Genomic DNA, 27,790 nt, shown 5'->3' on the forward strand with positions numbered 1-27,790 from the left:
TTTTGTACATGGTCCAACCATTTTTTTTAACACCTACCAAACTGGACGGCATAAAATATTCTTGCACTCCGCCTGGGAATATCTATATACAGTTGCGGAACTTATGCTGCAGATACCTAATTACAACGATAATCGTCACGTGACGGTGGCGTATGCGGTATACCCGCCAAGGAGAAATAAAATTATAAACTGTAATATGATATGTATAGCTATATGCTATATGTATTTACTACTATCTCCGCGATCGACTTGAAATGTTACTATAGAATATATTTGGATAGCACCGCGCAAAGGATACACATATACAATAAAGTGACGACTGATGAAGATAATATAATTAATCGCGTGATCGCCATTTTGGTCACCATTGACCGCGCGCATGTAACCCTATATAGAGGGGTCCCGTCTGTCGCGGTCCAGACACAGTCGGCGATGGCGGCGGTGGCGACGACGGCGCGGCGGCTTGCGAGCGCGCGGCCAGGCCTCTCTCTCCTCAGTCGTCCGAACAACAGCTCAGCAGCACCGACTCCTTCGACCGGCTGCCCACCCGGTTGCCCGCGTACGGACTTCACGCACACGCCCGCTGTGCCGCGCGTCGTCGTCGTCTTCCGTCCGCATATTCTTCGTTTCTATTTTTATGTTTCTCTTTCCCGGCTTCGGTTTACAACACAATTCATTATCATATATTATAATTTACAATAAGATTATATTTAATATATTCTTTCCGTTATACTTATCACATACACATCGCAGGTGCCAAGTGTGTATATATATAACGCACACAACCCCTTCAAAAAGGTAATTTCATATTCGTTTCTGTTTCTCTCGTCACCCAAATACGTTTTGAATGAAGAACGCACGTCAAGATAGTGTATCTCATTACCAGAGATTGCTCGAAGTCACAGGTAAATGTCACAAATACAAATACCCTTACGGCTATATATGCAAATATACAATTATAAATAATACATATTAAACGTTACTGCAGATAAAAATATATAAATATACAATATTATAATAAGATTGCATGCTGGGTCACATAAAAATATATTAATTTCGTGGTTCTTAATTTTTAAGGGACCATTAGGCATTAGCTCACCATTGAATAATAGGTGTTTTTTCGCGATGCAGTTTTGATCAAATTGTTTACTAGTTTGAGCGAGTACCTAATTAGTAATCACCTAAACTGGTAACCAAATTGCTCTGAACGATTGTTCATATTGTAACCCAGCAATAATATAGGAATATTCTAGTGCGATTATCATACCGCAATACTGGTACACCTATTATGTATAGCTGCACGTAATGTACCTACCTACTGTGTACATTGGTATTTCGGTTGTAGTATCTAATTATTTCTAAGCATCGTTTTATTATTTATATAAATCGTTTGATATTTTAAAACGGCCAAGAGCTAGCTAGAACAACTGCGGCAAAGTCATAAAATCTCGCACGTGCATCGTACAGTACCTAATACCTACTATAGTATATAATGTCTTAACATTATAATAAGTGTGTAGGTAATGTGTATCGTGTACGCGATAACAGCTGGTTGAGAAATTAGGTTTTTAGAGCGCGCGCGCGCACACACACACACACATACATACAATATGATACGCGCGTATTTGCACTCGAACAGTCGAATCTCCGCTGTCCTCGGTGAGTCCAGTGTTAAAAAAATTTGCCAAATCGCGTATTACACACGTGGCGGTCGCGGTCGGTCGGACGTGGATGACGGTTGACCGATTTTGGGCTGCAAAAAAGTTTCATTATTATTCCTGCACAAGGTTCATTCAGTGGATATCGGACGCATGTATTATGTATTTTCATGTCATTAATTCAATTCCTACATAATGAATTGTATACACTATACATAATACATATATAGAGAGAGAGCCATAAAGGAATTTTAAATTTCATTTTATAATTATTATAATTTATATATATGTATTATGTAAACTATACGCCACTGACGTCTAGGTAGACGATGATGAGAATTTCAACCACAGAAATATGATTTGAGATTCGGTCAATAATTGTATTTGTACATATAACCTCTAGCTATACATATATTTGGTTTAACTTAGACCGACGATGGTTGTTCAAATTTGTATATTATGAGAATAATGTTCATCGCGGTTGATGACAATTGAATGAAGTTCTACGTATGTACGAGGTTTTATATGACTAAATTCTTACTCGAAAATTATAAAAATAATTTCCTTAAATTAAATATACGTAAATAAGAGATGGCGAAATTATTTTATAATTACCAACAATAACTATACCTATTTAATATTATGAAATCGATCATAACATCATCGTAGTCCATAAAGATAAAAATTCCGATTTGATTATAAGGTACCTGCATATAAATAAATAATAATTAATAATAAATAACATATATACGGCGTAGATACTTATTATAATAATAATGATTATATGAGTTATTTCTCAATCGTTAGTTTGACATTATTGCTATATAATTTATAATGAAAATGACAAATTTAGGTATCCATATATCAAAAAAATGTATATTGTACATAATTTTACATAACTGTTATTGTGTTAAATATGGTAGGTAATTCAATACAATTTACCGTAACTATATGTTTTGCAAACCTTTCCTGGACATCATTTAATTCGTTTTATGCATGGAAAAATATAATATTTTTCTTTAATCTATAATTAATTTGTTTTTCGTTGTAATATTCATTAGATGATATAATTTTTTTTTGTAAGTAAAAGACCCTCAGTACATTCGTGAATCATTATAGGTTTACAAATGATTTAAATAATTACTTAAATTAAAATTTCATATAATTATTCTAATAGTTTTTAAATCTTGGATCAGTTATATTATACAATTATAGTAGTTTTAATAATATAATACATACATATAAATAAACACACCTATGTATATAACTATACAACAATTTAATATATATAAAAAAAACATATTAAGTTTATTTGAAACAACTTGTTTATTATGTATTAAAAACTAGGTAGTCAATATTTATGTACTTACTACTAATGAATTAAATGCAACTTAATAATTATAAATAAAATAACTAATTTTAAATCCTAGCGACAAAAAATATAGTTAAAAAAATAACGGATATCCACAATAGTCGTGATGTCATCATCAGTGCCGAAACAAAGATAAATGCCTTATGTTGATCAGATGACAGTATTGTACTTCCGAAAATATTGCTGTATTTGTATTATTTAAATTTTTTTTATGAATACGATCTTAATACGTACATAATTTTCAAGCGTGTCCAAACTAAATCTATAGTGTTTTTAGTAATAAAAAAAAATATATATATTAAAATCAAATATAGTCTATTGTAATTAATAAATTGTATGATACCAATTACCAATAATATAAATTAAATACCATAAAATAATTTTATCATACGAGACTTCGATATCGATATCTATAAATTTTAACTTGAATTTATATAACTCATCAGATTCCATTAGAATAATAGATAATGAAAAATAATAAAGGCAATATTTATAAATAATACAATAACAAAAATTACTACCTTACAAGTATGAAAAAATAAGTGAAACGTACAATTTATAGCATAAGTATATTATATTAATATATTACTTATTGGTATCAGAAATTTATTACATTTTTCTAATAACCATGTAAATTTCAATATTTTCTAATCCTTTCTCTCGATTCGTTCTGCAGAAATTCTATGGTTCATCAGCTTCTATAATTTTATAATATTTTTACTTTCAACTTCGAAAACATAATCATAATAATTGTAGCATATTGTTTTGCAACTATATAAACTTGCATTTTTAAATTATTGTTTTGTATTTGATCTATAATTCATATTAACTTGGTATTTACTATTTACGTGATAAAAAACATTATTTTATTTAATATGTAACTGATTAAAATGTTAATCATAATTGTAAAATAATTGTCATCGTCCATCGACGCAGTGCACTTTTTTTATTGTTTTTATCAAAAGGGATGAAGTGTCAAGTGGTCCATATTAGACAATTTCTTTTCTAGAATATTATAATTAGAATTGTGTAATTTATTAATCTATGTTTTGCAACAAGATATAGGTAATAATAATGTTTACACTAAAAGAAAACAATATTAGTAAAGCAATTAAATAACTGAAATTAATTTTAGCGCGAGAAACATGAATTAAACAAAAACGTTTCTCCTACATTTGAACTGATGTGATAATTATAATAGTTATATACTATTTCAATGTAATTTGTAGTCGAAATCGCAGATATCGGTAATAGAACAAGTAAACAAAATAAGGTCAAGTGGCCAACCATTGACCCTATTAAGTCAATATTGTTTTATATAATAAATTCATTTAGTTTGAAATAAATTATGCAAATATTCCTTTGCAATGATTACCTATTATAACAATTAAACGGTCAAGTGCGTGTCAATAACATGTAATGTAATCAGTCTCTATTTAAACTATATTTCGCACATTGTACATGTCATTAAGCAAACTTCAATAATATTTTTAGCATTAAATTTTCATTATAAATAAATTGAATATTTATTGTATTACAATATTATATATTTTTGATATATTTCAGTGTATATTAATACATTTTTCAATGAAATACAAACAAACGTCATAGCAGTCCTTATAAATTACAAACTACATTTTCGAATATAATACTTACTTGAAGCTGTACTAACCATACGCTCGAAAGCGTGTAAGTACCCTGCACTCTGCAGTACCTAAAATATGTAACAATTTGTGCCTATACCAACAATGTTAATTATAGATTGAGGCAAAACAAACGAAAATATACATTATTTTAACTATTTATCAATAAATAATTTTTTTCTCTAGAAGCAATCTAAAAGTGCATAATTTTAGAATAATAATTTTATGTTTAGTATAGTTGAAATCAATATAGGCATGACCTAATAAATATTTGCACGCGAGTACAACAACTACACTCGTATGACAAGTTCAGCATTTTTCGAATAGGGTGGTCTCGTTGTCAACCATTGCCCTGTGGAGAAGCAAGATCGAGCAAAAACATAATGCGACCACCCACTTTCAAGATTTAATCAAAATAAGCCGATAGGCGATAAGTGAAACATTATCTTCCTATTATAGTTAATTTATCATTTTCAAATTTAATGTTGAAACAGTAAATAGTATATTAATGTATCATTCACCTGTGATTTATCTCAATATATATTATATGTTTAAGGAAACATGTTCAATGCACTTATGTACTATACCTACTCGTGTATATTATATGCAAATTCAATTTTTCTTGTAAGATTTTAAAACACGAATATTTACAAAATATAATGCGATATAATAGTATAATACTATGATTTAGACTTTTGTTTAGAGTTTATATTACGATGATTGTTACATCAAAAGTCTATAGTTACCTACTATTCATACCTATATGATTATTAAGTATAGTTTTAACATTTTTGTACACATATTAGCTGCATACTATATTGTACATATTTATACCTATAGGATTTTATCCTACATATTTTGTACACATCTTATGTATTCATTATTCATATTTATGATTACACCCGAAATATTTGGATGATATCTTAATATTATATTGGATTATATAAAACAATATCATCATAATAAAGTGCTAAAAAATTTTTTTTAATATTAATATTTAATGATGTATAAATTATAATACAAATATTAATTTTCTTATACGCTTTTCTATATAATTTGATTTACCTAACTATAAACAATTGAATATTGAATAAATTGTTTTTTTTTATATATATATTAAAAAGTAGGTATTTATCTACAGTTTTGAAAATCAGAGTAATATGTGATAAAAATATTCAATTTGCGTGGAGTAAATAATCCTTACCATTTTCACTATTTTTATCTATAAACTAAATGCTTATGAATGGAAATAATCGTGATTTTTTTTTAGATTATAATATTATATTTATTCATATTATGAAATTAAAAATATAGGTCATCTTAAAATATTAGTTATCCTTTATTTAAAAAATTAATAAAAACATTTGTTTTGTAGAATACCTGAATACAAGAATCGGTTGACATAATGGGTGGGTGTCTTACGATAAAAAATTATCCTGTACACAGAATATAATCATATATCTGCGACTCTAATCTATTCTTTAGATAAGTATAGTAGATATATTAAGAGGACTCCAAACTCGCGTGTCATGTTTTCGTCTTACAATCACAGCAACAAACAAAATATGCAAATTTGCATTCAGCAAAACCAATTTTATGTTGTTGGTTTTATTATTAGAGTGAATTTTTATAATATTATCAAACTTAAAATTAAGAATATTGATTAGGGAATATTATGAGCTTTAAAGTTAAAGTGAATTTTAACTGTGTAAAATATCATAGACTTAAAATGCTCATAACTCATTTTAAAATTTAAATATCAATAACACGTGTGAAGTATAGGTATCTTATGATAATATTCTTACTTTTAATATCGACAATAGGTTAATTCACTCTAAAATTAAAGCTGCTAACAACACAAAATTGGTTCTGCTGAACATAGATTTGCTATTGAGTTCGTTTATAAGACGAAGATAATATGATGATTCGGTGTCCTTTTTATACGTTATCATATACATTTAGGTGATCATATTGTGCAAACTAAGATGTAGGTACCTATGGGTTACTGATATGTGAAGTGTTATGAAATTTCAATAAAAAAAAGAAAATAACGATACATATTATTATAAAAATGAAAAGCATATAGCTGTATAATATGTACTTATATTAAATAACGGAGCACATCATTTTGAACACAAGGATAATGTTATATTATACAGATACATGCTACGTATTTGCTTTGGCTCCTAAACGCGAATATTGAATATAATATTATTTATTATACAATTCTATATAGGTATAAATCCTTTTACGACGACTGACGAGTCTGCCCTACCCGCGCATCTATGATTACACGGGATCGTCATATAGGTATAATAGGTATATCATTGAAATAATATCAACCATTTGGAGGAAACGAATAAAACTGTCACTGTGTAAACGTATGTCAAAAAATATTGTTGTGTTATCATTTCTTGAACGTAATATGACATTTTATAAACAATTAAACGACAAAAAACAATACTAAAAACACTATCTTTATGTAAATATATAATATCTGTGTTCTGCAGTAATATAGCCTATAAGTACCTATTATCATATTAATGTGACATTATAAACGTTATTCATTGAATGAGTGTTGGATATACACAAACGCGACTAGGTATATACAAATACAATATACATAATTATATAATAATATACATTATACATATAAACACCATTACACCCATTGAAAATACGACATTCATATATATTCTATGCGTGGTAGGTATACATCATAAGTTTACTGCGCGTCGACCTTCAAATAGTAATTTTATGTTATAATCTATAATAGGCTGTAGGCACCTATATTATAGTCCTATATATTCTATATAATAAACTGTGACCATAGTAGGTAGGTATCTATCTAAGTATCTTATATATGTATATAATATATAGATACCTACACAATAGTTCTGTGCGTTTTTCAATCAATCGAAGACTATATCTATAGGTACATACAAACAAAATAACACAACTTCTAATAGCGTTTTCCACCACACTGCACTGACTGCACCAGTGCATAATCTTATGTTCCATCGGCAAGATTAAAGTGCACTGAGTGGACTTTTTTATGTTTCACCTTAATCCACAACGTCAGTTTTTTGCATTCAGTGCAATGGCCAATGATAAGTACTACAATACCCAATACCCATTTAATATTTTATTAATTTTATGTATCAGTGATAACTGATGATAAGTATAGATTTTATGTTTCATCTACACTTACATCAGTCCACACTAGGACGATTATCAGTGAACTATACCAGTGTGTCACCTTGGTGCGATAGTGCTGTATGGTGGAAAACGCTATAAAATTAGATTTATTAACTAATCACGCGTTGATATAGCTAAGACTCAAAAAGAGATGATTCTGCATTTAAAATTATGTTTATCATTTATTAATTTATCTATTAAATAATATTTATTGGTAGGAATTTTTGTTTGCTTTTATTATGAAATAAATATCATATATTTACATACTGCCTATCATATATCAATGATATAATACAAACTGTTGAATGTTTAATTGACAATGACTCCGAAAATTTATGAAAATACATTCAATCTTGTTGTAAATGATTGATTTTTTGTGATCCTCTGATAACTGTGTAAGGCAGAACTATTCATTCAAACTTTTTTTTTATTATGTCTCTTATAATTTTATGAGTAATCGCTCAAATTGTTCATAAATAATATCTTTATTAGATTATTATTGTTAGATCATTTATACTCGTGAGTTATTTGTTTTATTTATTCTCAGAAATCAAAAGACAAAAATACTTTAAGCTTTAAACTGTGCTGTAAATATTAAATAGACACAATATGCCGTCAAAATTTTTTATTCAAATATAATATGGTGCTGTGTGATTTAATGTTTCTTTTTATTTCGTAAAAAAACTAACCTATTATTTCTATTAGTTTGTTTTATAATTATAAACATACCTCGTGGTTAATGTTTCGTGCATTTGAACTTAAACTAACATTATCATTTTGTGATACGCTACACCGCCACTGATTATAACAATATGGCATATAAAAATAAATAATATAGAGATATGTTCAGTGTACATAGACTTTCCTATACAAGGATAGTGGTATTAAAATAAACATACAATATAAGTATATAACATACCAATTCAAAGTATCAATGTCTACAACCTATAAACTATCAATATGTTGGTGTAAGACTTCACACACTTATTGAAATCTATTATTTTACACGATTTATTGCATTTAAGGTGCAATATAATATTCATATGTATAATGCTTATAGGTATTTATTATATATATGTAATTATAACTATAATAATTATAATAGATTTGAAAATAATAAATCTACTATTAAATTATATAAATTATAAATTGCTATGGTATTTTTTAATTAAATTGCAATGTGCAATGAATATACCTAGTCTGCTAATAAATATATAAATTATTAATAAATTGTCCATCACTTCATTTTTTAAAAAATACATACTCTAAAACGCGTTTCCCACGCATGTCTGTTGATGTATTTATGCAGTAAATTAAAATATATTATACAAACGATTAAATGTACTATTAATTTTAAATCGTCCCATAAAATAATAATGCATATAGGTACTTAATCCATATTATATCATATAGGTAGTGTATACAAAACGACAGAACATTAAGTGAAAAAAATGATTTTTTTAGGAAATTTACATTATTCTTCAGATTGTGTGTGTGTCCCCTGTAAATTATATGCACGATCCGCATTCATTATAAACAAATAACACATTTTCTCCATTATTATTTTATGTTTCATTCTACGGCGCTCGACGCTCGGCACTCGTATATACGAGTATATCGCAATAATGTCATTATATACAAAAAAAAATATGTTTTAAGAAGGTACGATGGCTTAAAGCTTCGGGAAAAAGAATCTTGTGTATAAACCATAACTCCGAGGAACCTCGCAGTTATAAGGTTTGCTAGGTTTGGAATGGCATCATTAAATACTAGATTCTTAAAATTGTAAAAAAGTAAAAATATGCGTCCTACTAAAGCATAATAGAGCGGTTTGGAAAAAAAATCACATCACTACCTACGTGCGTCGTGCAATTCTCTTACATACTACTATATACATATACGATATACGTACAGAGTAATTTAATCATGTTTTAAAGGTTTCAAACATCACACAGACACATATATATGACATCTCGCAATTTGAATACACATATTATATAATTTATAAAACAAATACATTATAATATATTTATATATATATTATGTATGACATCAATGTCGAGGTTAGGTAATTCAGTGCAATTTCAAACATTCGTAGATACATATTGACACATCACAATTGTTAATTAAATATTTAAGTCGTCTATAATTTATACTTATTTAAATTTTAGTATTTTTACTATATTTTATATTACAAAGGTACATGATGTTTTTAAATCGCAATAGGTACCTATACTAATAATTAATTTCAGACTTCAGTGACATTGTATTTTTACAATAGTTGTCATAAATGTCGCATAGAATATGTCTAACCTAAAATACATATTATTTTTATAATTTTACATTTTTACATTTACTTATAATATCTAAAGCCGTCCCGGAAAAAACGAAACAATTATAATATTATGCATTTATCTTTATATACCTAGTGATAATTTATACGTTATATATAGGAAAAGTACTAAATTTTCAAACATTTCCAGGTTAGGTTGCATTTAAAAATATACGTATATTAATATTCTCAATTAAAATTATTAATTAGCGTGCGCGCGTGTGGTTAAAGATTCTTACCTAACTTAATTTAACTTAAACATTAACTTACCTATTGTAATATACTTCAACAGACTCAACATCAAACCATTCTCAAGTCCATATTATTTTTAAACATTTCAATACACAAAATATGCTAAATAATAATGTCTTGACCTTAAACTTAAACTTATACTAACAACTAAAATAAATGTATTTAAACTTGATGACCTATATATGATATGGTTTAATGATTATATGTTATGTTTTATACAATCTTATTTTTTATATAACCTAACCATGTATCACGTAAACTAAATAGACAAAAGTAATTTTATCTCTTCAAATATTTAAATTTAAATATATCTTATTACACATTAATTCTGTAGAAAATACGATATAATTATTAAATTATAATCAGGTAGAAAGTACACGAGAAACTCGGTTAACTTATTTACTCATCGTATACCGCCATACCGGATATATTATGTACTTAGTAATTGTATAGTAGTAACATCGTATAACTATATAAATAATTACTTAATATTAATCATTTTTTTATCGATGCTGTTTTTTTAAGTACTAAATAAATAGATTTTTCAATAAATTAATCATTAATTTTGATATAATGTCATACCTATGCGTGTTTTCGAGTGCAAACCGACATAAAATCTTTGACTACCTATAGATTCGTATGTAATGTATACCTATATATACAAGATAATGACTTAGTCGTAAACGGGCTATAATACAGGCAATGTAGTTATAGATTAATTGAAATCAATTATCAATCTTTACGTCACGTTTAAGACTCCGCATAAGTATATAGACTTAAATTGCACGTATCCAATTCTTATAAAATCGGCCGTGCAAAACACCACTGTACAGAAAAGGTCAGGCGCCATGCGATATAAATCAAATTTGGCTATATATATTATATAAGGATCAATGTAACACGTTTTTACTCAAGAGTGTGGTATAATACACCTACAACTTATATGCATATATATAATAACTATATATATAACTTACAAATAGATAACGAGCATCGCTTTCCACGTACGATATTATAATACCTACATATACATAACTGTACCCATCGCATGCAAATATTAAATCTGGAGTTCAAATGATAATAATAGTAATAATTAAATAACGCATCATACAGACACACACACACGCACACACATACGTGCATAATCGTCGTATTACTATCAGCGTCGAAGTTTATTCATCGCGGTCGGCCAATATATAAAAGTCCAATGCCGAACCAATTCTCAGTCAGTACTGCGCCGGTTAACGCGAAACACGACGACCGCACGACCGACAGCCAACCCGTCCATCACACACGTGCTAAATATTTTATTACTTCGGTGTATTTTTTTTCTCATTTTCGTTTTTATTCTCACGTCTTAGTCGCGGGCCACCACTCGCGATTTACAAAATCTCAGAAAACGTACATGTGCATGGTTTACTTCAAACCGAATTCGCACAAAAATCTATCCTATAGAGTTATGTACAGAGCCCTCTACTTTTTGTTCTGTCGAGACTCTGGTAAGCGATTTTAATTAACCACGATAACAATAGCAATATGTTGTAATATAAAAACGAGTGCATAGTACATTCATAACCAATCTATACATATATATAATTGTATTCTCTTCCATACTAATTGCCTTCAGTCTGAATTTTAAAAATTGACAAAGTAATAATTAAAATAATTAACGAAAACAATAAAAGTAAGTTAACTTTTAAATATTTGGACAAATTAAACCTATAAACTTGCTATCGTTTTATAAATTGAAAAGTAATTATCTGTTAGTATTATGAGTATTATAGGTAAATCAAAAATTACTTTAACAGTAAATGTGGGTTTCTAGTACAGTTATTAATATATTAGTTGATAATTATAAGAAAAAAGTTATTGACAAGACCACATTCTGAAAATATTCCTACTGTAGCACTTCAAATTTTGATAATATAAAAAATATAATATGGATAATTTATGTGGTTGTATAAATCCGTTAAGACGATAATATACTTACCTAAATAGATTATAAATATAGTTGACTATAAACTATATATACCCATACTGAAGGAGTACACCAAATTTAAAAAAACTCACGACTTTTTGTTTTGTTTTCGATAGGTACAGGTTGTAATTTAAAATTTCTAAAATATATCAAGTTTATTTGTTATATTATACAGAGATATTGAACATTTTGGGTAAAATATTCTGAGACAAATTCAAAGAATTTTTTTTCCGGTTCAATTACATAAATAAGTAAAGTTTGGTACAAAGTACAATTTTTTTTTTCATTGAGCATATTAACATTGACAGCAAAGGCCATTAGTTACACTTATTTACAATAATGATATAATATAAATATGTACTGATACAATGGTAAGTTATTTAATTAGGATAAAACATTTTTTTTTATATAAGATTGAACAATTTTGTTTTTCTTAAAAAATTAATTATGTCTAGGATTTTTTCATGAATAGGTCCGAGTAGTGTGGAGTCGAGGTTGTATGATATCTTATGTTCAGCTCGTTCTTGGTTGTAGATTATGCAGTCGGCTATTATGTGTTTTATTGTTAATGCAATACCACAGGTTTGACAAATAGGGGGTCCTCTTTTGCCATAAGGAAACCATGGGTGATTCTGGTGTGTCCTATGCGAAGTCGGTTAAGAACCGTCTCCTCTTTCCGGGTGAGTTTTGGGTTCGTCCACCGACGGATGTCTTTTTTAATTTCGTTTAATTTAGTGTTTTGTAAGTTCCAGAGTCTTTGCCATTTATTTATAGTATATTCGTGTATGACATTTGGTTTATTATTTTTTTTTTTATAAAATTTATAACCATGCATATACACTTATATAGAGGTTACTCACTATATATACAGGTTATAAATATAACTATTTATCCTGTTTCCACGTCATTAGCAAAGACAAGCAGAATCGATCAAATACATTTTTACAAGAAAAAATCTGGATTATAATATTCAAGTACTATGCCTATGTATTAGGTGTATAATAGTTATGATGAAATGTAATATCATTACTTCATTCTATTGCATGCGAATGTAACGTATACCTCTGCGGCGATATATAGAATTATATAGGTTTGGCCGTTATGCCCATTGTAGAGTATGGTATCAGTATATGGTACCTACCTATAAGTGTATATTGTTTAAAATATCATCATAAAATAAATCATGAGACGTATTATATTAAATACAATTCAATCAGAACGGTCTTTAAAAAAAACCACTATACAATAACATCACCATTTTCAGTCTACATGAACGATTTGAACAAAATTGAAAATTGAATATTATTATTGTTCTCTTCTTGTTGACTCGTGCTTTCTTGTTTTTAGCTGAGTTTAATATCTATAGGTTTCTACTTATTTTTAATGTTTGTATATAGATAAATAAATACAGTTTATTAATAATGGTGAATAACATTTTAATCATAATATGACGCTATAATAAAGTATTTCTAGTAAAAAATCTTATTTATATTGTATAGGCATACCTCAATAATATCTTATATAATAATATGAAGCAGCATTGTTTTATGTTATTTTAAGAGTACGTAATTTTTTCCGTCAAGAAATGGGGTTGAAATTTGACTTTATCTATTTCATAAAGTCTATACTCATTTTATGAAGTTTTGAAGCCTTTAACATAAGTTGTTACAACCGAAAATATCTAATTTTTCACGGAAGAAGATAATGTGATATTAATGTTTCTCTTGTAATAATAAAATCACTTACAAAAATGTTAAATAGGTACACCATTTGCATATCATTAAAAAAATAGAAACTTTTAACTTTTTTCGATTCTATATAACTAATAGATACTTCTATACTATTACTCATAACATAATAATATAGAAAGCAGCGTGTTACAGTTTAGTGAGAATAGTTTATGACTTATGAGTTATGAGTGTTATGACTAATGATATTATGGTTGATGTTCTTAAGCCTAAACGGATATGCATATAATATGATATATGTAATATTATAATCACAGCTAGTAAACGCTCTCATCTATAAGAAATAAATAGTAATAATGAACCAAATTCTTTGAAGTAGGCATAACAATCTCTATGTGGGTAATTCAAATATGTACTGTGTGTCTGGAAGGGAACAATATATTAATTATAATTATTCCATTTAATTTTCGGGTCATTTGAATTTAAAATTGGTATCTCTTTTAAATAGATCAATTAATTTTACTAAGACGATTAGTATTCAAAATACTTTTGGGACGTTGTCAATATACCTATAAGTTATATAACATATACGTTTTACAGCAAGAAATGTATGAAATACCTATTATTAATAAGCGAGATGCATACCTATTATAATTATTTAAAATTTATAATAAAAATTAAATAAATAAAAAAATACTCGTGACAAGTTACAGTTATAACAGTTATACAATAATGTTCCTAAATATTTTGTGTTGTAAATTGTAATACCTACGATTATTGTTTTATTATTTTTGACAACATGACGTCTGTTAACGTTCAACACAAACCATGAAATACTGAAATTACCAATATTAATATATACATGATGATTATTTTAGTTGTTTCGATAAGAATAGTATTTTAGAATTTAAATATGAAGAGTGAAGTTACAAATAGTAAAGTGCACCGCTACAGTTCATACATATTATTTTATATATTATCTGTATTTCCGTTGTAAGTTTAAATGTAAAAAAACCGAAGTCACGAATATAATTACTATAATTATTTGATTATCCATTATAAATAATAACATAAATATAATATGATAAATAATAGCATATTACGCTAGTAAAATTTGTCACTTTTTATGTTTTGTTTATTTATTCGTATAAAGTTAATTTTTTTTTAATTTAATCATTCACTATTCTAGGTTACGTGATTTACCTATTAAAATAATAGGTACTACGGCGATATATATATTTACATATGGTCTCACAGGAACTATAATTTACCTTAATTATTATGGGCGTTTATGCCATCCAAAAAGTGAGGCAACAGGAACTGTTATAAAAAAAAAAATGCATCGTAGGTACTTAACAAAAACCCGGAAAGTCCTAATGCGTGAATGCAAATGCATTCGTTGATAATTGGGGGAAAGAGACCATTCAATTATGCATACTGAGCATTGAATTAGTAATTCTTTTAACAGTAATTCTTTTAACAGTAAATATTTTATAAGTTTAGATAAATAGATTATATTAGTTCTTATAACTACCTAATTAAATATTCATTTGAAATGCAATTTTTATCTATACAAATTCCCAGAAACATATCCTACTAAGTAATAAGAAATTTTAAAATATCTTTTTATTAGAAAAAGTAAAAACCTAAAAAATATTTAAAAAACGTCATTTAACACTTTTCTGGATACAAAATGTTTACTGTTAAAACAATAACCCAGATTAGTGTATTATTGTATTTTTAGTATAGTTTATATACGGTTCGTTCGTTCCTAAAGCTTTATATTCGTTTGGTAATAAGAATAGATTAAAGATAGGTGAATATTATAGTCGTTATTATAATTCATTTCACTTTATAATTTTCTAGATTCTAATAAATTCTATTGTTTTAACTTTAAGACTTTCTATAAAGTATATATTATATGTATTACATGCAGCAATTCGATCATCATATTATATTTTTTTATTGTATCTATTTATGACTAAGGAGATACTGCGTAATAGTTTTCTCAGTACGCGTTAGTTAAACTGAAGCAATTGAAATTTATTTGACCAAAAAAATAAAAATATTTATAATGATAAACGCATTGGCTATATTGTATATAACATTTTATCAATTTCAAAACGCGTTATTCTGATTTCCAAGAAAACACTACTGTCTAAAAACTAAAAAATTTAAAACCTACAACTAGTTTCACAAATTATAATTTTTCAATTGCATACGACGTCATAAATATCTTGAAAATTATTAACTTGACGATGACTATTTTCTTAATATCTAATACATATTTAATATTTACTATGAGTGTTATTTAAATAGGTAATAACAGTATTTAATTATGGAATTTAAATAGGTAATTAGTAAAAAAGTAAAAAAAATGTTAACTAAACCAATCGACATTTTTATATTTATGAAGTAATCACCAATATACGTCAATGGTAACGAACATGGCTCGTGCGTCATCATATTATACATTTAAAATACAATGAACTATTGTTATTATTCCAATAACCACAAAAATTATTTATATATATAGTATCTATATATTATATACAAGGTATATTCTTAATAATATAAAGCGCTCAGTTTCAGTTATGTTTGTTTCTAAAAACATTACTTTTTTATGTCCTGATTTCTGAGTTAGGTTAGGAATTGGGATAATTATATAAGTAATTAGACATGCTTTTCATACAAAACACTCAAAGTTTTGTAGTATATTACACTTAACCTAAAGTAACTATCTATTAGTTAACTCGTAGTTTTTTTCAGAAACTGTAGGATGTTTCACTCCAAAATCTGGATGTTTTATTTTAAAATAGATGGAACAAAAATTACAACGATTATAAGGATCTAAATAATTATCTAACTGAATTTTAACTATAGTTGGTAGGTATCAAATATAAAGGTAAATCAATATAAGGTTTCAGATTCAATTTATGTCGAATTAAAATTTGGACCATCATTATATTAATGAATATTCATAAATGAATATAGATAAAACATCGTAAAAGTATACAAAAAAAAAAAAACTTAAAGAATAAACATTTCATAACATCACTTAGAAAATTAAACTAAAAAAATATATATACCTAGATAAAATTCAGATTAGTTGAAAAGTTTTCAAACAATATTATAGTTACATAACAAAAATATAATCACCCTATATATAATTCATGCAATGAAATTCTTACAATGATTAATGAATAATAACCAAATACCAATTATAAATGAACACACTTACACACACCATACATCTGGCAATAACATGCGTGTATTCATCCTGCAGGATGAATTAGATAATTATAACAGCGAGCGTATGACGAGTATGCGTTCATCAGAGATATTTTTATTCTTACAATGGCTGTATATTATTATGTATGACATTTTATTATTACTATCATAGGCAAATTGTACATTAAAAACAAAACTTTTGAAGAAATAATTTTTTTTTTTAAATTTTTTATTCAGATAATTTTTCAAGATTTTTACATTTAAAAATGATATCATACATTCTTAATTTAAAAATCCAATGGAAAATATATTTCGGAGTACTTCAATACATAGTAATAGTATTTTCAACGAGTAGTTAATTCGTTAAATAGTTAGGAATAACTATTTATAGGTATTTGAAATCATAACTAATCATTAATCAATAATTTTTTAAAATTTTATTTTCTTTTGTACCAAAATAATGCTCCAAAAAATATTCTGATTTAGAATATATGAAATTAAAAAAAAAATACTTATAAGTAATAACTTAGGTATATATAATAATAATAGTAATTACTTAGGTATAGTCGATTTATGACATAAGACATAACCATATAGACTGGCTATACCTGCAAATACGTTAATATCAGGGTGCCGACATGATGCAGCCTGTTTAGTATACATTTATATAATATGTATTGTACTGTATCAGGGTAACCTAGTAACCGAAAAGTGCCACCTATCGAAAACGCGAATAGGGCTGATCTATTAGTAAAAAGTCTATGGATATAACTTTAAAATTTAGACCACGTGATATGATTTGAATTCGTGATACGATCATATCATAATTTATACCTACATATTTCAATTAAACAAATTCAATACAATATAGATAATTTATTAATAATTAAAGTAAATATAGTAATTTTAAACCCACTTCAACAAAAAAACGGAGAATGACGGTTGTACAGAATAAGCTTCACGTGGCTGCGTATAACATAATGTTGACATACCTACGCGCGTATGATGACGATGATAACCCAAATTAACAATTATACTTACTTAAAGTTATTTATTTTAATAATTTACTAGCGATAAATTATAATCAATGCGCTATTGTTGTAGGAGTGGCCCGGCCACCCACAACTATAGATAATAAATAATAATCGAATAGGACGAAGAAGCGGATATAACCACTTCTCGACTACCTTACATAAGACATGTGCTGCTGGTAGTGAAATAAATGTTTACCACTCAAACAATATATATTCGTACTTTGTGAATGACACAATATTCTATATTTAGTGAAAATCGCATGCAAAAATGTTGTAATCATTGACGTTAATTTAGAGAGAGCAATGCGTGTATGCATTTACGTGTAATATCTAAACGTATATAATATTATGGTAATACAAGGCATTAAGGCGTATGCACTATATGCAGTCATGCAAAAATATATAAACGCTTCGGCCGTCAAAACTATCAAATATTTATTTACAGTAATTTATGAAAAAAGGAAACCATGAAACGATTTTAACTTCTCTCATATACATTGTATAAGTTATTCTGGTTACCGCGGCAGGAATATCGGGATGCTAAAATATATTCATAAACTTCACTAATACTGATACAGCGCATCATAAAATATGACCCTAAAACTTATAATCGATACACATAGAGTCTTTAACTTGGAGTACAATTACAAATGATAACGAACAAATAAGAATAACACAAAATCGACAAAAACAGAATCCAATGTTTGGCATGTAATAAAAAACAATTGGTTGTCCTTGGAACTCTCTAGTCGAACTATTGCAATATATACACACACGCGTGTCTCCCTGATGGACTAGGAACAATAATAATCTTAGCTAGCTCAGTTGTAGCAATTTTTTTTACACATAAATACCTTATTGCAAAACTAATAATCACTGCAGCTATATACAGTGTACAATATATTAAAATATTTGTCATTGAGTAGATATTGATCAACGGATCAGTCGTCCATTAATATTTGTATATCAGTTACCTACAAAAAACTTTTATTATCATTCATCATTCATTCATATAATATTATACACTTTGGTTCGAGTATATTTTAAGTATTATATAATATTATGATAAACGTTTTAAAAACCCTACATAGCTACACAATAATAGTGCTATTTATGTCTGTATAAATTGCAATTTCTAACCTTATACCTAGGGCTGTTATAAAGTATAAGTTATACCTATCTCACTGTCTCTCACAAAAAATAAAATATATTATACACCTATATTGAGGATTAATGAAAGAAAGAAAGGTTCTATCCTAAGCTTCATAACTCAATATTTATTATTGGTTGGCCATTGAATTGAGGATTAAGAATTAATATAGAATTAACAAATCGTGTAAATCGTAACTAAAATGTAATCTATATTTTATAATGTATAAAATCAAACCATTTTGATAGTGTTATACCCATTATATTTTGTTCTTCTTTTATTAGACAAGAATACGGAAATAGAGAGAGAAGTAAGTACCTATGGGAGTACATTTAAACATATTATATACACACAGAATGACGTAACCTTGTAAATTTTCATAGCAATTATTTTTTATAATCTATATATCTATTATAAACTATATTAAAGAACTAATGAATCGAAATCATGTACTTTAGTTATAAGTCAATCTCATTCGATAAAAATTACATCATAATATATATAGTTTCTGGTTTATAATATAGAATAATAAATATATTTGCAATTTACTAATTTATGTAATATCGGATTCAAACCTTTAATTATTATTATATATTTGTATATATGTAATAGGTGTATGTATAGTAGTTACAAATAAAATAGTAATAATTGCGCAACATTTTATATGAACGTAACACAATATATATTATAATATATAATATAATATTTATATGTTAGATTTTCAAATTTCAAATAAGGTTTTAATGTTAAAAGTGTAGGTACTAAGTATATAAAGCGTGCTACAATTCGCACAATGAAATATTTATAATAATTAAATGCTGGGCGAAGGTCTATTAATCTAATTCTAGTCTACATCTACTAAACCATATGCAGCGTATCCATATTATATTTTTGGAATATGGATATATTATAATATACAACAATATTTCATGGTTGACGCGCGTCCATATGAATAATCATTATTCATTAAAGTTAAACCCACGTCCACGTGACCTAGCCTTATACGCGAAACAATTTTCGGGAGTCCAAGATGTTATATCCATTCGAACAATCGAATAATAAATACATTTTTTTTAACTAAAATGTTAAAAAAATTTGACGGTCTGTGCAACATAACACATATATTATGATATTATACAAGTTCAAAACGGCACGTTAGCATTAGCATTTGATTTGTTTAGACAAAAAGAGTTAAAACATCACTACTAAATGTGTCTATATTATAAACATTACACATTGACATTATACATTAATGAAACAGTTATACAAAATGTTATTCGACGCTATGGAATCAGTATAATAGAAAACTATATAGAGATAATTTTATTTTTCTTAGTTTAACCCCAAACTTATATTAATAAAATAGAATTAAGAATTAAGATAATATATACGCAGGGCTATTCAATATGTAAATGATATACAACTATGAACGTGCTAATTTATCTGATCGCATATAATTATATCTTAATAAATTATAGTTATAGATGGGTTTTTAGATTTTCAATATTACCAAACAACCAAACAATATTTGGGTTAGGTTATAGTAAGTAACTTTTAATACTGATATACATTTATACTTATATAATTATACCCATGCGTTAGGATAAGAAAAAATTATATATTTCTTACATTTTGGCGACTGTAATAAGTAAGGTTTAATATCGTTTAGATATTAATTAATAATATCAATATATTTTAAATTTCAAATAGTGACCATATAAAATTATGTATCAGATAATTAAAAAATATTTTTGAGTTTAACAGTACCTATAACAATAGCATTGTCCTAATTATTATCTTTGAAATAAAACGATTTCTGTAATTATTCAGATTAAAAAAGAGTAGTACTTAGAAAATCAAAATACATGTAGCTATGTTAGGCAAGTACAATTAAATTTAATACTTTTTCTTTTATGGATTAATATGTGAAAAGCTTTGGCACCTGGTGTTAAAAAACACTCATGACATACCTGTATGATATAAATTTGCGTTTCGTTAATTGTTAATTTGAAATAATAACCTACAATAGTACAATGCACAATATTTTAATATGATAACTCTGCAATAGACATTATTATATTGAATGACAAACGAATAATTGAAATTAAAATGTATGAAATCGTATTCGTTTTTACGTTAGAATTCACCCTATCCAATCATCTATATCATAATTTTATGTTACCAATATACTGGCGATACTGTTTAAATAGGCGCACTTAGTTTTTTTAACCTTCAGTTGTTTTGTATATACATTGTAAACGAATAAATCGTAATAAGAAAGAACCTAATCTAACCAGAAGTTTCATATCAGTTAATTGTCGTTAGATTATTTTATGCACGTGACTAGTATTTTTTAAATTATTTTGTTTAGGATTATCATTTGAAGTTATAGCGTTTCTAATGAAAAACGTATCTTTAAGAATAAACTTATTGTAATTATATAATTAGTGGTAAATAAATTAGAAGTGTATATCTACCGAATAAAAATAACTAACGATATTTTAACGCAATTTATTAAAAATAAAATATGATTAATAAAATACACATAGAAAGACATAAGTAAAGAAAAACTCAATCTTTAAATGTTAAAATATTTTTACTCTGATTATGTTTTTTAAATCTATCAATTCTACTTGCTATCGAAGATTCGATGCAGTACTCAGATACTAGACGAAGAAATTATTTTAGAAAATACAAAAATAAGTATTACCAAAGAATAATATACAAAACTAAAACATTTCGACCTCGTTAAGGTCATAGACACCACTTGGAACAAGAAACTCATCAAGGTCCTCTAGTTTTTTACCCGTGTGTTCCGTTTTAATGTATGTGAACAATTTCCTGTTGATATACATATATATATATATAGTCATTTAGGTGACATATATATTTTAAATATACGCAAAATCTTAAAAATTTACATTTTCTTATCATTGATGATGAATATATGATGCATTATATGGCTATAATATGTATATGTAAATATTATTATATTATTATCATTATCATTATCATTATTATACCTATATTTAAAAAAAATATGACAGCCGTGAGTCACCATGACTTGTATGTAATTATTTTTAAAGTTAAAAATTCAGTAATTAAAGGTTATAAAGAGTTGAGGAATTAAGGTATAATTATCGAATCCGAAGCATATAAAAATCTCAATATTGTCTTTATATTTCTATTTAGTTAAACCCTAGGGATCAGTGATAATTGAGTAAGCTTAAAAATACTCATTTTTATATAATAAGAAAATTTGCATTGTGGAAACTATAATTTCAAATTTGAACTGAAATATTTTTTATCAAGCTTGTATGATATATTACAAATCCTATATATATTAAAATTGCTATTAACTTAATATTTTAATCGATAAAATATTAGTGGAGACGAGACAGAAACTTGATGTGCCGTTAGATTAAACACCAGTTCAACAATATCAGTTTCGTACTAAATATTTAAATACCCAACCAAACTTTATTGACGAATATTGTGTGTTAAAATACAATAGGTACTTTAAAATATACTGTGTAATATGTATAGTTAAACAATTGTAAAACTACAATAATAGTTAATAAAAATAATAATATTATTATTTTATTTAAATGGCTTTTAATCAAATTATTTAAACTATATCCGGTACTGAAAAATGTAAATTTGTATTTTCTGAACTACCTATATCTAAACTACAATTATTTGTATTCTCTATCTTTATTTTTTGTTTAAGATAAATGTACTCAATTATTTTTTCAGTTACTTTGTATATTACATGTAATACATATCTAAGTAACCATTAGAATAAACTACAAATAGCCGAGTCCGTATATTCTCTAATACATAAATATAACGATTTTTTTTAAGGAGTCATTCAAATATCTTACCAAAGGCGGCTGATTCTAGTGATCTAAGCTCACAACAGTTGCCGGTCCCGATCGTCGTTTCCTATTTCGATGGGTTGAGACGAACTCTGACGAGTTTCCAGAGCCTGAAAAACTATCTATATTAGTTGGTTCAAAGGCCGAAGGAGACATAATATATTGGAGATTTTTTGAAGAAGGAAAATTAACTTATTCTAGTCAAATCGCAAGGTTTGAACTTAAGCCAAATTTTAAAAATTTGGCAACCGAATATAATTTGATTACTCGAAGAATTTGACTTTCTTTCTACCATAGATACAGAAATGTTGAAAGTAGTAGGAGCATCATGGGCTCAGACGCAACTGTCGTGGTGTTTGATTATTGCAATCACTTTGTTGGGTTTGCTAGCATTTTACTTTGGAGGAACGATCAGGTAAAAATTTGATACTTATCAACTGTTTCATAATTATCCGACTATTATTGCGTGTTTATTTAGAAACGAATATGATGGTAAATATGCCGCAACAGCGTTTTGGAGCAAAGAATTTGGAATGAGAATTGATTTCTGTGGTCAAAATAACGACCCGCTTAAAGTTAGAAAAGGAGTGGCAAGAGCTTATTATAGACCGGATTTATCTGAAAATGGGTAACAAAAAATTCAACATTTATATTATTAAGAACTCGATATTTTATATAATTATATTTAGATGGGCAGTTTTAGAAGTGGAGACTCAGGCGGAATACCCGGACTACGTACAAGCTAAGGCTGCTGGATATTTGGAAGGAAGTTTGACGTGGCGGATGATTTATTGGCACTGGAAGAACACAGTGGAAAACACATGTATCGGGAGAAAGAACTTTTGTGAACGTATAAGAAAGTATTTAGAAGAAAATGCTGAAGAAATCAAACGAACGGCAAAACGACGAGGCGAATCAGACCCGTTTTGGCACCAAGTAATTTAAAAATATTTTCAAAATTGTTTCGAAAAAAATATTAAACCTATATTTACGTCTGTCTAGGTTGATATGTTTTACATGCAATTAAAAGCATTGGAGGATGGTTGGCGATTTGGCGTAAAAAGAAGCAGACAAGACATTGACATACCATCTGTAGACTTTTTGTAAGTCAATTATTTTATTTTTAATAATTTCAAACTAAGAGCTTTTTTTCCAATAATATCATACCTAAATTCATATTTACTAAGGGTATTAAGGGTATACAGATAAAACTTGACATGCATTTTATAATGTATTTTAATACTTCATACGTGTTACAATAGCATTCAAATAATTTTATTTCTGTACATTAATATTTAGACATAATGGAATTTTTAGCTTTGCTGTTCGAAATATTTCAACGTGATATACTGATTTACTTAATCACAATGTTAAAAATGATAATGCAGTTTGACATATTATCCCATTATTACCAAATTTAATATTGTATTATCAAGACAATGTTAATAATTCTAAGTGCACGTAAAAAATACAATAAATTGTTCTCAGATGGATGAACATCATGCCAGATTTAAAAAACTTCGAACAAAAATGGAATGCATCAAAAGATTTTAATCCAGATAAGCCACCTTTATCTGCTACATTGGTAAAAATTATCAATACCAACCCAATTGATTTTGTATTAGCTCAATCTACATCTAGATAGTAAGTAAGATTTAATAACTTTATTTGCATTTCAATGATTTGATCAGTAGATAATTGTAAAAAATAATAATAATAATAATAACATTTATATTTCTAGTTACGGGTCAATGTTGCGCATACAGAAACGTTACAATTTTGGTTTCCATGAAACTGAAAGCGTTGACAGTGCGCTTGTTAATGGAAAGATAGTTGAGTTTTCGTCATATCCTGGATCCATTTATTCTCAAGACGACTTTTATAAGATCACCAAGAAAGGTTCTGTGTCGGAGACTATTGTTATAGGGACAGAATTACAAAATAACAACAGACAACTCTGGGAAAAAATTATGAAGACCGATCAAGTATTTAAACATTCACAGTGATTAATTATACAAATATACAAAGTAAAATTGTTGAATACAAAATTGTATTTTAAACAGGTCCTGTTGGGTGCTAGAACCATGGCGGCCAATCGTTTAGCGAGTAACAGTAAGAAATGGTACGAGGTGTTTTCAAGAAACAATAGCGGCACCGGAAACAAACAGTGGCTGATCATCAGCACAAATAGCACATCAATCGCATTTGGAGTCATTGAACAAATGCCCGGCATTGTTAGCTACGAAGAACTTTCCAAAACACTTTTGTCCAACGGTTATTGGGTCAGCAACAGTAGTCCGTGTCTCAAGGTCAGTTGTTTAAATATTGCCCTCGCGCAATTAGTTCGTACACTATGGACTATGGTGTATGTATTTTCTAGGTTTCATGCTAGCGCGATCGGTTAAAAATGTACGCTATTCCCTCGATATACATTTCCAAAGAAGATTCGGCAAGGTACGCGTACATTTAGACATCAAGACGAATGTCCACTACCCACAGCCAAAAAAATATCCCAAATATATTGCATCTGCTGGTTAATCATTTCGCCATAGTCACACTAAATGAGACACGTAAATAATATTATACAGCCTTAAAATACCTAGGTATAACGTATACAATCAGGCTACTGTAACTGTGATTTTAACTTCCCAAAGGTCAACAGTCGACAAACATCAAAAAAACAATTGATTTAAAAATATTCCGTTTTCGTTAAAAATACATAATAAAATATATACTGATTATTAATAATGTATACTATTAGGTACAATAGGTAAATACAACATGATTATTTATATTTTTAAAAACTATCAAGTTGAAAAATTTTACATACATTTCTTGCTGTCAACATTTCAATGTCTATGTACATTTTAGATTGAAATAAAAGTTAAAAAGTATCAAGACGTCAAACGTCTACTTATATAGAACCGACTTCTATCTACCACATATTCGATGATGCTAAACTCCTGTGACCCGTTGAAAAACCTTAAATATATGAGACCTCGTGCTTATATAATTGGTACAATATAGGTACTTGATGTATTTTATATAAACGCCATAAGCGATAAATGTTTTTTTGAAAAAAATTGTCTCTTGTGTGGTTCGCAGGAAACTTTTTACATATCAAGCGGTGACGAACGGGACGCTGCAGATCACCCGGTGGCGATCATACTGCGCAACGGGCAGCGAAATGTTACCGATATTGGAACGCTTGTGGACCTGATGCGAGGCACAGAGATGTCGCTGATCGGCCGAACCGACCTGCTGGGCGTCAAAACCAACGCCATGTTCCGCCGGTTCGCCAACCAGTCGTTTGTGGAACAGCTGACCGCGGCCAACCGGCTTCAGTCGGTCGACATGACGGCGCCACTGAAAGACGACCGGCCAACAATCGTTACGAACCGGCTACCTTCATCCGCTGTGTCCGACGACAAATTGAACACGGACAAGTGTTTCACCGGGCTCGTGGACCTGAAGGTAACTTCGGCTAACATGAACGGTTACTACATGGCCTCGGGCCCACCGTTCACCGAGGACCGCGCTGAGGTCGAACCATTCCGGTGGTCCGAGAGCCCGATCAGGCACTTGCCGCATTACGGGCATCCGGATGTCTGGGACTTCGAGGTGGAGGCCGTCGTTTGGGTTTGGAAATGACGACCTGACATCTTATATGCATATTACAATTCTGTAGTGTTATTATACTTCCCACTAGACAGTACCTATATAAAGTACTACGGAGTATATCAACGGAACATCATGTACGACCCTTAAAAAGTTAAAACTACGTATAGATAATTTTCACGAAGCACGTATCGATTAGATATCCCAGTGCAGATGACTTATTACAATTAGAAATTTATGTCTCACCTACAAAACAAATTACACAAACTCGAGGTTTTGTTTTAAATCCAATTCTCCTACTTAACCTAATTACTACGTAATATATGTGATATCTACTGCCTATAAACTATGGACGATAATAGTAATATATAATCTAGAGATGAATTGTGATTATGATTATGAGTTAAATCAAATTATCACACTCGTATCTCGTTTATAGTATTATAATATTGTTGCAGCGAAACGAATATCAACATATTCGATGTTATAGTATTTTATCTAATCACACGATATTTTATTCGCTACTACTTAAATATTACAAACTTTTTTTTCCAAATCACTACAATTATTACCATTTTTTTTATTTTTATTTTTTATTTTTAGCACTTTTATAGACTATTTTCTGTATTTCCTATTTCTCAATATTAACTTATATTATGTAATTTTTATTTTAAATATACGATGCAATGATGCAAATGTTCTTGTTTTGTAACATGCAATGTGATGTAATTTTTAAATAAAGATTATTTTAAATCGAA

At 28.0% G+C, this 27,790-nt stretch overlaps 1 protein-coding gene across 3 annotated transcripts; it reads left to right on the forward strand.

Moving 5' to 3' along the window:
• The first annotated feature begins 478 nt into the window (after positions 1-478).
• On the forward strand, positions 479-27,790 carry LOC107173233 (putative phospholipase B-like lamina ancestor). 3 transcript variants are annotated; one of them, XM_015523683.2, is made up of 10 exons: positions 479-905; positions 23,401-23,627; positions 23,712-23,829; positions 23,893-24,042; positions 24,104-24,350; positions 24,417-24,517; positions 24,903-25,058; positions 25,156-25,399; positions 25,478-25,723; positions 26,520-27,790. In XM_015523683.2, exons 3-10 carry the CDS (start codon positions 23,720-23,722, stop codon positions 27,063-27,065), a joined length of 1,800 nt encoding a protein of 599 aa, XP_015379169.2. In that variant the 5' UTR covers positions 479-905; positions 23,401-23,627; positions 23,712-23,719; the 3' UTR covers positions 27,066-27,790. The 3 variants fall into 3 exon arrangements, with proteins under 3 accessions (XP_015379169.2, XP_015379170.2, XP_015379171.2); XM_015523684.2 differs by lacking the exon at positions 479-905 and adding an exon at positions 11,691-11,954; XM_015523685.2 differs by lacking the exons at positions 479-905; positions 23,401-23,627; positions 23,712-23,829 and having other exon boundaries at positions 23,901-24,042; positions 24,112-24,350.

The sequence above is a fragment of the Diuraphis noxia genome, unplaced genomic scaffold, assembly GCF_037042655.1.
Source record: "Diuraphis noxia isolate RWA-SAM2 unplaced genomic scaffold, SU_Dnox_SAM2 contig0003, whole genome shotgun sequence".
NCBI classification, from domain to species: Eukaryota; Metazoa; Arthropoda; class Insecta; order Hemiptera; family Aphididae; genus Diuraphis; species Diuraphis noxia.